Raw genomic sequence first — 10965 nt, 5'->3', positions numbered from 1 at the left:
AATTATCAACAAAAAACATTACTTTAGCATTTTTACCTAGATATAATAAAATTAAATAGTTATAGATAAAGATAACTTCAACAGTTTAATAATTTTACTTATAAATAAATTTAAAAATTTAATTACAAATTAGGTAATTCAAGTAAATACCTATTGTATAATAAAAAAACTAAAATAATTAAAAAATAAAATATGAAAGTCCCCATAGCATCATTGGAAGTTACCTCTAAATCGAAAAAAATAGTATTAACACATTCAATTAAATAAATAACTATCCTGAACTATAGACAAAAATATAAAAATAAACAAAATTTATAATTTGGCGCTTTTCCTAGTAATCCAAAACTAACAATTTTGATATTAGATTGTTAACTGACTTATTTTTTTTTTTTTTATGGTGTTATAAGAAAGATCACTAATTGATTGTTGAAAATATTTAGTAAGTATCATGACTTTTGCAAAGATTTTTTAATTAAGAAATGGTTTACTCAAGAGTTCTTAAATCATGAAAGTATGATAAATTTATTAAATTAAAAATTTTGATTACAAGTCATTTAATGTAATATGTTATTTATGTACACATTTTTGTAATAAACATAATAATTATTATTCTAGCTCATGATTATAACCAAATTGATTTCAAAATATACCGATAATATATTATATGGATCAAATTAAAATATTTAAGTTTAAAAAGTTATAACTTATAAGCTATCAAAAACTATAAAAAACTTACTAACACCATTTTATTATATCATTGTTTGGTCTAAAAAACTAAAAAATGTATTCAGTCATGTCAGTATTTAGGGTCCATATTTTTTATGGGTTCATAAAAATTTCTCAAACTCTTAAATAATATTATATTTTTCTTCATAATTAGTCTTGATAAGTAAAAATGTAACTAAATTATTATAAGTGTGATTAGATTTCCAGAAAAATGGCACTACAACAAAATAAAATGTTTAAAAAATAAATTAAATACATGTATTTAGGCCTACAGCCGTTGAATTTCATAAAAGGAACCACTGAATAAGTAAAAGTACTAGTAGTACTTAACCAAATACTATTACACATAGCGCTTGTCATTTATGAATACAGTTTTAATTATTAATTAACCAATTTTAAAAATCTCAATTGTAAACTATTTATTAACTCTTAACAATTTATAGAATTAACTGCTTACCAAACACGGAATTAAAAATATCCACACAAACATTAGTATCTACATTATTATTTCAATTAGGTTAAAATATATAGTACTTAATTATTAAAATAATATAAATAAAACCATTATTAATTAGTAATTACCCAACATTAGTAAATATAAATCCATAATTATGAATCTAAAAAAACTTAATTAGACAGTATGTATTGTTTCTCAATCTTTTATTTGTTTCTAATAAATATAAGTCTAAATGTTATGATTTATACTTTATTTATTTTGTACTTAAATTAAAATAAAGGTGTAACAATTAGTATTAGCAATACAGTTTTATAACATATATAAATAATTTGTAGATTGGAGCCTTTCAGCATTCAATAATAAAATATTAAAATAAATATTACAGTATTAGTTTTATACTTTTCAATAAAAAAATAAATCACAGTTATTTATAATATCATTAAAAAAAAAAAATAAACAAAATAAATTGATAAAAAATTTAAATACTTAGTTTAGTTTAAGTATTTAAAAAAAAAAAATGTTAACAAATATAAAATTTCAAGTTAAATAAATATTTTGATCTGTTAAATCATTTAGTGAAAACAATTCTTATAAATTTCTGAGTAACAAATAATCATTTTTGTAAAATTTAGTTAAATATAGTTAATACATTTGTATTTGTAAATAATTGAGATTTAAATATCTCTAATAAATACTTAAAAACACAAAGACTTTATTTGGTCCCATACATTTTTAAGTTTGTAACAAAAATAAGTTATTAGCTTTTAAAGCGACAAAAGAACACTTATTTTCAATAAAATATTTAATACTTAATCTATTTTTAAACTATCAGTTTAAAATTATAACCAATTAATATATGTAAAATGCTTTACTCATTTATCTATAAAATAGAACTATTGTAAAATAGTTTTTATAAAAATATTAAAAATTAACAGTTTTTTTTTTTTTCATGTGTATCAGTCAATATCTACAATACTCAAAAATTACTGTTTTTATCATTATTAAAGAAATTATAATAACAATTTTGATATGTTAACTATTCTAAAAATTATTCATCCCTTCTAAATGCGTTTAAAAAGTACTAACTAAAATGTTAATTTATAATATTTTGTTAGTAAATAAAATTATTTTAGTTAAACTTTATAACCAGAATTCGAAATTAAAACCTAAAATTATTAAAAATAAGCAGTTAACAATTTCATTATAAATATTAATTGTATAACATTTAAATAAACTATAAAAAAACAAACTTAAAAATTTTATTTTATTTTCTCCTAAACTCAAAAAATAAATAAATAGGGTTTTCCTAAAAATTAAATATTATTGTATGATATTAAACATGTCTATCAATGGAAAAAAACAACATACCTGATATCAAATACATAATTTTTTAAAACTACACTAACCTATAGCTATTATTTTCCAAATTTAAATTTAATAATTTAATTAAAACACAAACTGTAATATCAAAAATTAAGTAATTATATGTTATATTGTGTTGGAATATTTTTATTGACCATGACTAGTCATGACCAACAAAACAGATTAAAAATAAATTAAGACAAATTAAATATTACTGCTAAATTTACATAATAGGGTTCAAAGACTTCAAAGATAAAATTCTATCATAACACACATTAACCAAAAAAAAAAAAGGTTTTTATCAGTGTTCACTAGAGTTGTTTCTAAGTAGAAATAAATAAAACATAAAAAACTATTTAAATAAATTAAATGTTTTAAATTATAGTTACATAACATAAGTTTACCTAACACTTTGTGACTTTACTAGATTCAAAGTCAAACCAAATAAAATGTAAATGTCTAAAGTCCCAAACCATTTTTATAAAAAATTTAGATTCTTGAATTTTAATAATATTAACTGATTCATATTAAAATAATTACTCTGTATTAATACTCTTGTATATCTAAATCCTTTACGACTCAAGTAATCTACCATTGTTCTTCTTCAGTAGCAACTAAGTTGGATGTGACATCAACATTCTAGAAAAATAAAATAAAAATTAACACATTTAAGCACTATTCTATTTATTTTAGTATAGCCTATTAGAGAACAAAAAAAAAAAGTTTTAATATTTTTAGTTTACTAAAAATAATAATAAAACTATTAGCATTAAAAATTAATATTCAAGTTACCGTTCTTATATCGTTAAAATTATCAATAGCTGGAGAAGCTAGAATACGTTCTGAAGCATCATTTAAAAATGACGGAACTTCTTGATCTGCCTAAAATATATTATTTTAAATACATTATATTTTAAGTTTTTTAAAGTGTTTAATATTAAATTTAGTTTTTAAGAATTGGTATTAATAGAAACTTACTTGTTTGAGAATTCTAATTAATTCAGGTGCTAATGGACCATCAAATTCTGGGTCAAAAAACGAAATAGCTTTACCAGCATTTCCTAATCTACCAGTACGTCCAATTCGATGAACATATTCATCAATAGTTTTTGGTAGATCAAAGTTAACTACATAATTTACACCTTTTATATCTATACAAAAAAAAAATATATATATATATGTAAATATAAATAAAACTCTATAATATTAAGATAACAATTTAAAATAGATACCTAATCCACGAGCTGCAACAGCAGTGGCTACTAGAATTTTCATTTTATTTGTCTTAAAATCTCTTAATGCCTGTTCTCGTTCTGGTTGTTCACGTGCACCATGAATACTTGTAGTAGGATAATCTAATTCACTTAAATATGCAGCAGTATAATCAGCCACTTTTTTTCTTTCGACAAACACTATTGTACCTTGACAGTCTTCTAAAATAATAATAATAAATGTATTTATAATGGTTATAATGTTCACTAGTTTTAATATTTAAATAAACTAAAGAAATATAAATATTTGTAATAATACTTTAATATTTAACATTAATAAGCATACCCATTTCTTTAATTATATCAAGTAATGCATTTTTTTTTTTAAATTTTGTGACTTCTTTTACTGTTTGCACAACATCTTTACATGCTCCTCCTATTTCTCCAACAGCTACAAATATATAATCCGGTTTCAAGTAAGAAGTAGCCATATGTTGTATTTCACTTGCGAACGTAGCAGAAAACATAACTGTCTGTCTTGATTCCTAGAAAAATTATATTCATAAATACTTCTGTTATAGTCACACTGTTCATAGTTAATTATATATTTTATTCACTATTAGAACCCAGTATAAAAAAAGGACAGGGGAGCCATTTTTCCTTAGGCAAAAGTTTTTAAAAAACGCTTACTCCTTTATTGTGTCATATTTCATATGATTAAAAGTGATTAGAATAAACCAAAAATATTTATTTTGCACCAGAATAATATATTTTCTACAATGGTGTATGACAATCAATGATATACATTTATATTAAACTTTCAGTAATAAAGTTATAAAAACTATTATAGTCTTGAAGAAAAATATTAATGTACGTTTATGGTATAAAAATTATAATTTATATTTTAGTCAAGAAAAATCCTACTGCGAGCTCATAATATCAGACTTTATACACAATTTTCATTACTTAATATGTTGTAAATAACAAAGATAACTTACTATGGAAGTCATAGTTGAATGTGTTAATATTCTTTCTATATCAGGTTTAAATCCCATATCTAACATTCTATCTGCTTCATCCAAAACAAAAACTTTAACTGAAGAGAAAGTCACAATACCTTTTTCAACAAAATCATTCAAGCGTCCTGGAGTACTAGTTAATACATGAACTCCTCTCTGTATAAAAAAAAATGTTTTAATTAAAATATACATTCAAATGAGTGCATTTATTTTTTAATTATTAAATTATTTAAAATAACATTACCTGCAGGATCTTAGATTTTTGATATGAAACAGATGTACCTCCATACAGTAACCCATTTTTAATATCAGTTCCTTTACTAAATTTCCATACACATTCAGAAATTTGTGCAACTAATTCTCTTGTAGGTGCAATAATAACTACATGTGGTTCACAATGATTATCGTCATAAATCAATTGTGTTGGTTGCTTTAATAAATTATGCAAAATAGGCAAAACATATGCTGCCTAAAGAAATAAAAACATTATACATTTGTGAAGTATTTAAATATTAAATTAACTTACAGTTTTTCCAGAACCAGTCTGGGCACTGGCCATCAAATCTCTACCATCAATGATAATTGGTATTGCATAATTTTGTACTGGAGTTGGAGTAGAAAAATTACAATTAAATAAGTTGCCTAACAAAATACTGCACAACCCAGAACTAGGAAACGATACTATACTTTGAGGAGGGTTAGTTCCACTCACTTTTACTTCAATAGTTTTATATTTATCAAAATTAAGTCCTGCCTCAATTCCAGAAATAGATTCTTCATTTTCAATATCAGGAGGAATGTATGCTGTTTTTGGTGTAGTTGGTTTATCATTTTCATTTTTTTTATGACTTTCTTCACTATTTCCATACCAGCCATCTGATGATTGATCACGCTTTCCACCTCTACCTCGATTATGCCCTCGTCCTCGACCTCGATGACCAAGGGCAGCGTTATCACCATAATTATTAATACCAGAGTCATAGTCACCCTTAAATGATTCATTTTCTTCATCAAATCTTTTAAGGATACCTCGACCACGACCACGACCACGGCCACGGCCACGTCCATAATTATTTGAAGTGGAATTATTACCCCATGATTTTTCATAAGAATTATTACCATTGTTTGATTTATTTAACCGTCCAGATCCTTTCCGATATCTTGAATCATTTTTTTTACCTAACTGGTCTTTTGATGTTTCTTTATCAGCATTTTCAAATACAGAATTATCATTTAATGTGATATCATTTAGTGTTTCTACTACATTCTGCTCATGGTCATCATTATAGGAAATATTATTTACATCATTTTTCCATTCATCAACAGCAGGCTGGCTGATTTCATTGGTATCTGATGTACTGACAATATTTTCATCCATTGTGATATATCTGTAGGCATATAAAACATATTTTTTTTTTAAATATATAATCCTAAAACAAAACATTAATAATATAATGTTAAAATATTTTAATATATTTAAATAAAACGTCGAAAACATTATTGAACTTTGGTACATATATGTGGATTTGGTATTAATTTGTTTTATATTTATAACAAGAAAAATTAATAAAAATAATAGATAATACTGATAATAGTATAAATTCTGAAATAAAATAATCTATATATTTTTTTTTTTTTTACAAACAGGTTTATTTTTAACCTGAATATTAAAGTAATAAAATATATTCTAATTTTCTAAAAAAAAAATAGATTTTATTAAATACATATTTAAAATATTAACCACCAATAAATAAAAAAATAATGTTTATAGAAATTATTAGTTTAACTGTTAGCTGAATATGGAGTATTGATGTGATAGTATTAAGATATTTAAATTACTTAGTAAAACAAATTTTGTACCTAATTAAGAGAAATTAATTTTTTAATTTTACTAATACAATATAAATAACCAAAATATAATTATATTTTCAATACCAGTCTCTGGAGTAATTTATTAATAAAAACTTAAATCTCTCTATATATTCAAGATCCAACATAAGATTTTAAAAACAAAAACTTTTATTATATATTATTTCTGTGTAGACATGGCATAAAACAACAAATAAATCTATGTTAAACCAGAATATAATTCTAATTTTATTGTATAATTAACTAAAATAATTACCTTTAATGTTATAACGGGCGGAATTGCAGAAACAATGCTGATTCACAGTGTACTTTATAACAATTTAATAAGTTCTCTTCTAAATTTAAAAACAAAGTAAAAAATAAACTCCATAAGAATACCCAATATTATTGTGATTTAGTAAGATTTGTAAGACACCACCCGGCATCCAGACGACAGATAGTACTCACCAAGTTATATAAGAACAATAAATTATTAAAGTACGAAACGGCGGAATCACACTGTCCCGAACCCGTCAAATAAGTCCATTGCCGATGTCGTAATCAGCATTCCTCATTAACTTCTACCATGGCACAAATGCACAATGCTACAAGTCATAATCTCGCAAGCTAAAAAAATAAAAAACAAAATATCTACTAACAATAACAAATATCTACACCTAGTCCAATCACAGACGTACCGTCGTAACCACAGGAATGCAGTATGCACCGCCGATTAGCGCATGCGTGGCTATTCTCGTACTCTTATCAATTTGGTAAAGGGTCAGACTCAAGATGTAATATTTTTTATTTTTATTTTTTATTACGAGGGACACGAGTGCACGACTTAATAGTTTATACTTTATAATCTATCTCAGTCCGCGCCCCATGACTTTTGAACGCCATTGACCATTGCTGAGCAATGATCATAATAATCATTAATCTATGACCTTCTGCTATAATTATTAAAAACGCAGAATAGATAAAAATTTAATTGAATAAAATGTAGGCTAATAAAAAAATTGTGAACAATTTGTTCATAAACACAGTTTACAGAAAAAAAGTTTTTGGTACGTATTTGAGAATATTTCAGAGGTCAGACTATAAATATTTAGTTTCCTTAACACATTATTATCTCGAAATGTTTTATAAATTGTCAGAAAAAAATAGTTGTATATTTTTATTTTTATTACATATTATTTCACTATACCTAGTAATTAGTACACGTGTTTATGTTACTAATCATAAATATCACATTACAATCATTGCCGACTAGACGATTTTTAGTTTTAGACAATTTTATTGTACATCATTATGATTTACTCGGTTAATGAAAGACTATAAAAATATATAAAAAATTTCTATCGTTGTTATAATTTAAATTTTGAGACCTACCTTTACAACATTTTTTAAATATTGTTATTTTTTTATTATAAATTGACACATTAATGTGTATATATACAACTTGATTCTATTTACACAGCTTTTAATTTACAATTAGAATGTACGTTAATGTATTAAAAAAATAAATTAGGGCCACTGTCCAAGTATTAAGGCATTAATTGTAACAGACTCGACAGGAAATTCAAATTTGTGCACCCCTATGAGTAGAGCCCCAGCTTGACCGGTTCGCCCCGCGTGCACATCTATGGTTGGATCTTATTTTGAAGAATTCAAATAGGTATGTTTTTACACTATTTATATTTCCATTAGAAATTAAATTATTTGGTTATTTGTTTCTCCTGAACAATTTCATAAAGTGAAGATTCCGGGTTCTTGCACCAAACCCTTCAAAGTTCAAATACGAGTTGAGAAGTGGATGGGTTCGACGAATGTGTGCTCCTGTATAATTCAAAAAGTTTGTGACACCATTACTTGTGTACTTACTACTTATATACTTAACTAATTAACACGAATACATTATGAATATAGCAAATATAATAACAACTGCAAGTACAATTGTACAACATCGATTAAAAGTATGTAAAATACTGGCAATATTGCTATGTAAATTATGTAATATGTTAAAAACTAAATTTTTAATTGATTCATCGATTAGAGAATTTTTAGACTTTCCAAATAATAAGTTAAATTGTACGCTAACTTCTGAAACTTTATAATAAAATGAAATACCTACGGGACGTAAAAATATGTGATTTTTAAATCGTATATAAACATTTCAAATTTATTTTAAGAATCAAGTAAAGGTACAATGTGACCATTCAGACATATCCAGTATCCAGTATCCACTGAAAGCTGTATGGGCGTGTGGCGTGTGCGTGTGCACTTTCAGATGGATTTCATGGCGCCATCTCGTAGGAAGTTAAACTACGATGACTTGCGCCCACGGTTTAAGATCTTAAACCGTGCTTACGCCTGATATACCTTACAATGCAACCATGCATACTAGATAAGTTTCTTATCACTATTTAGAGTACAGTACACATAAAAGTTACAAATAAGCTTGGGTAGTGGGCACCCAATATCACTATCACAGTCGATCATACCAGTATTAGGTATACTTATATTTACATTTATTTCAGAAACAGTCCATGTACATTGTTTAAAATACAAAATAGTAAATATTAAGTAAATTGTACGTAACACTCTTACATTTCGTGGTGTCTCCTTTGAATCGTCGAGACACCAAAAGATGGCCGTGGCTGGAGAACCTTTGAACTTAGCTAAAGGCGAGTTTTATTTATCATTTTTAATTTTATAACATGCGATTGCATTTGTACTGTATTGTGACTTATTTTGATATTTTGTAATTTTCACAGATGTCAAACGAGCCATTGAACTGTTGGAAAAGCTCCAAAAAAATAATAAGTCTACAATTTAATTTGTTATACTAAATCAAAATTAAATTATTTGTACATTTTTGTCTAGCTGGAGAAGTACCGGTAACCAAATTAGCTGCATTGCAAAAAGTATTGCAAAGTGACTTTTTATCATCTGTGCGGGAAGTGTATGAACATGTTTATGAAACTGTTGATATACAAGGATCTCAGGTGCTTAAAAATTTATGCATGATTTTTTTTCATACTGACCTATATTTTAATAATTTTTATTTTTTAAAAGGATGTCCGTGCATCAGCTACAGCTAAAGCAACCGTTGCTGCGTTTGCTGCTAGTGAAGGTCATGCTCATCCAAGAGTGGTGGAATTGCCCAAAACAGAAGAAGGACTTGGATTTAATGTGATGGGTGGACGAGAACAAAATTCTCCCATCTATATATCACGCATAATACCTAGTGGTGTAGCTGACAGACATGGTGGTTTAAAGCGAGGAGATCAACTTCTGTCAGTTAACGGAGTGGTTCGTTGTTTTTCTTAATTTTATTTGTTATATTGTATTTATACTAAACCTTAGAAAATATTTTTAAAGTGCGTAGAAGGTGAAAATCATGAAAAAGCTGTTGAGTTACTAAAACAAGCCCAAGGATCTGTCAAGTTAGTTGTCAGATACACACCAAAAGTCTTGGAAGAAATGGAAATGAGATTTGATAAGCAACGTGCTGCCCGTAGGAAGCAAATAAACCAATAATTACATACTGTTGCCTGTTACATGAACATTAGTCTACTTAACTATGAATAGTATTTGATCAACTTAAATGGTATACTTATTTAGTTGAAGGGTTGTTAAAATATTTTCGTAATTGTTGTCACTAAGTCTTCTCCTTGTTCATATTTTGATGTCTTCTAAGAAAAGAAAAAATTATTTTGTGTTCCCAAAATTATTTACATTTATTAATATTAGTAACAACAAATTGACTTACTTAAATAGTGTGTTTAGGTTAATCAATAGAAATAACCTTATACTGATCAGTAATTGTAGATTTATACTCACTTTTAAAATAATTTATTTTGGGTTTGATACCTCATATAATAAAATAGATACAATTCTTTAATTTGGTTTATTTCTTTTATCCAAATAAGAACTTTTAATGTAGCTTACTTAAATATTGGATTCATTTCATTAATAACTTGTAATTTTAAATCACATTTTTACAATTTATTTGTATAATATACATCATGTTAAAATATTCAAAGTTTTTATTTAGTTAAATGTTAATTGTTTAGTATTTTATATAAAAATTCAATATTATGTTTATTAAACTAATTCTGTTGTCCCCTGCAATAAAAACAACTTTCTTTTAAATAACCGTTAAAAGTATTATAGAATATGGATTATACACATAAAAATGTTCATTGTGTTCTTGGTGTTTCCAAATTTACTTATGTATTATCAATGATAGTAGGATGAATTCAGTGATACACCTTCCAACAAAGTTTATATGACATTCAAATTTTATTTATGTTTTATTATACTTTGTTATTACTTA

The 10965-nt window shown here is 25.4% G+C and overlaps 2 protein-coding genes across 3 annotated transcripts; one reads left to right on the top strand and one right to left on the bottom strand.

Moving 5' to 3' along the window:
* Window positions 1–2665: 2665 nt before the first annotated feature.
* On the bottom strand, window positions 2666–7416 carry LOC112591065 (ATP-dependent RNA helicase vasa-like). 2 transcript variants are annotated; one of them, XM_025334717.1, is made up of 11 exons: window positions 7322–7416; window positions 7092–7250; window positions 6901–6979; window positions 5302–6163; window positions 5020–5244; window positions 4755–4931; window positions 4103–4301; window positions 3778–3978; window positions 3524–3696; window positions 3338–3427; window positions 2666–3184 (listed from the first exon to the last, which is right to left on the bottom strand). In XM_025334717.1, exons 4-11 carry the CDS (start codon window positions 6151–6153, stop codon window positions 3134–3136), a joined length of 1968 nt encoding a protein of 655 aa, XP_025190502.1. In that variant the 5' UTR covers window positions 6154–6163; window positions 6901–6979; window positions 7092–7250; window positions 7322–7416; the 3' UTR covers window positions 2666–3133. The 2 variants fall into 2 exon arrangements, with proteins under 2 accessions (XP_025190502.1, XP_025190504.1); XM_025334719.1 differs by lacking the exon at window positions 7322–7416 and having other exon boundaries at window positions 6901–6976; window positions 7092–7315.
* Window positions 7417–9060: 1644 nt separating this feature from the next.
* LOC112591041 (protein lin-7 homolog C) lies at window positions 9061–10637 on the top strand. Its single transcript, XM_025334690.1, has 5 exons — window positions 9061–9310; window positions 9401–9442; window positions 9510–9631; window positions 9702–9938; window positions 10008–10637. Exons 1-5 carry the CDS (start codon window positions 9274–9276, stop codon window positions 10164–10166), a joined length of 597 nt encoding a protein of 198 aa, XP_025190475.1. The 5' UTR covers window positions 9061–9273; the 3' UTR covers window positions 10167–10637.
* Window positions 10638–10965: the final 328 nt, after the last annotated feature.

The sequence above is a fragment of the Melanaphis sacchari genome, unplaced genomic scaffold (genome assembly GCF_002803265.2).
Source record: "Melanaphis sacchari strain LSU unplaced genomic scaffold, SCAv2.0 Contig128_pilon_pilon, whole genome shotgun sequence".
NCBI lineage: Eukaryota > Metazoa > Arthropoda > Insecta > Hemiptera > Aphididae > Melanaphis > Melanaphis sacchari.
The sequence above is the reverse complement of the archived record's forward strand: the minus strand, read 5'-3'. Positions and strand labels throughout refer to the sequence as shown.

Bases quoted from the DNA above. Each gene is read 5' to 3' on its own strand.
- LOC112591065 (XM_025334717.1), bottom strand. From the start codon at position 6,153: ATGGATGAAAATATTGTCAGTACATCAGATACCAATGAAATCAGCCAG. The intron at 4,302-4,754 runs GTAAGTTATCTT...TAATTTTTCTAG, and splicing joins ATTCAACTATGACTTCCATA to GAATCAAGACAGACAGTTAT. The intron at 3,697-3,777 runs GTATCTATTTTA...TTTTTTGTATAG, and splicing joins TGTTGCAGCTCGTGGATTAG to ATATAAAAGGTGTAAATTAT.
- LOC112591041 (XM_025334690.1), top strand. From the start codon at position 9,274: ATGGCCGTGGCTGGAGAACCTTTGAACTTAGCTAAAG. The intron at 9,311-9,400 runs GCGAGTTTTATT...TAATTTTCACAG, and splicing joins ACCTTTGAACTTAGCTAAAG to ATGTCAAACGAGCCATTGAA. The intron at 9,939-10,007 runs GTTCGTTGTTTT...ATATTTTTAAAG, and splicing joins TTCTGTCAGTTAACGGAGTG to TGCGTAGAAGGTGAAAATCA.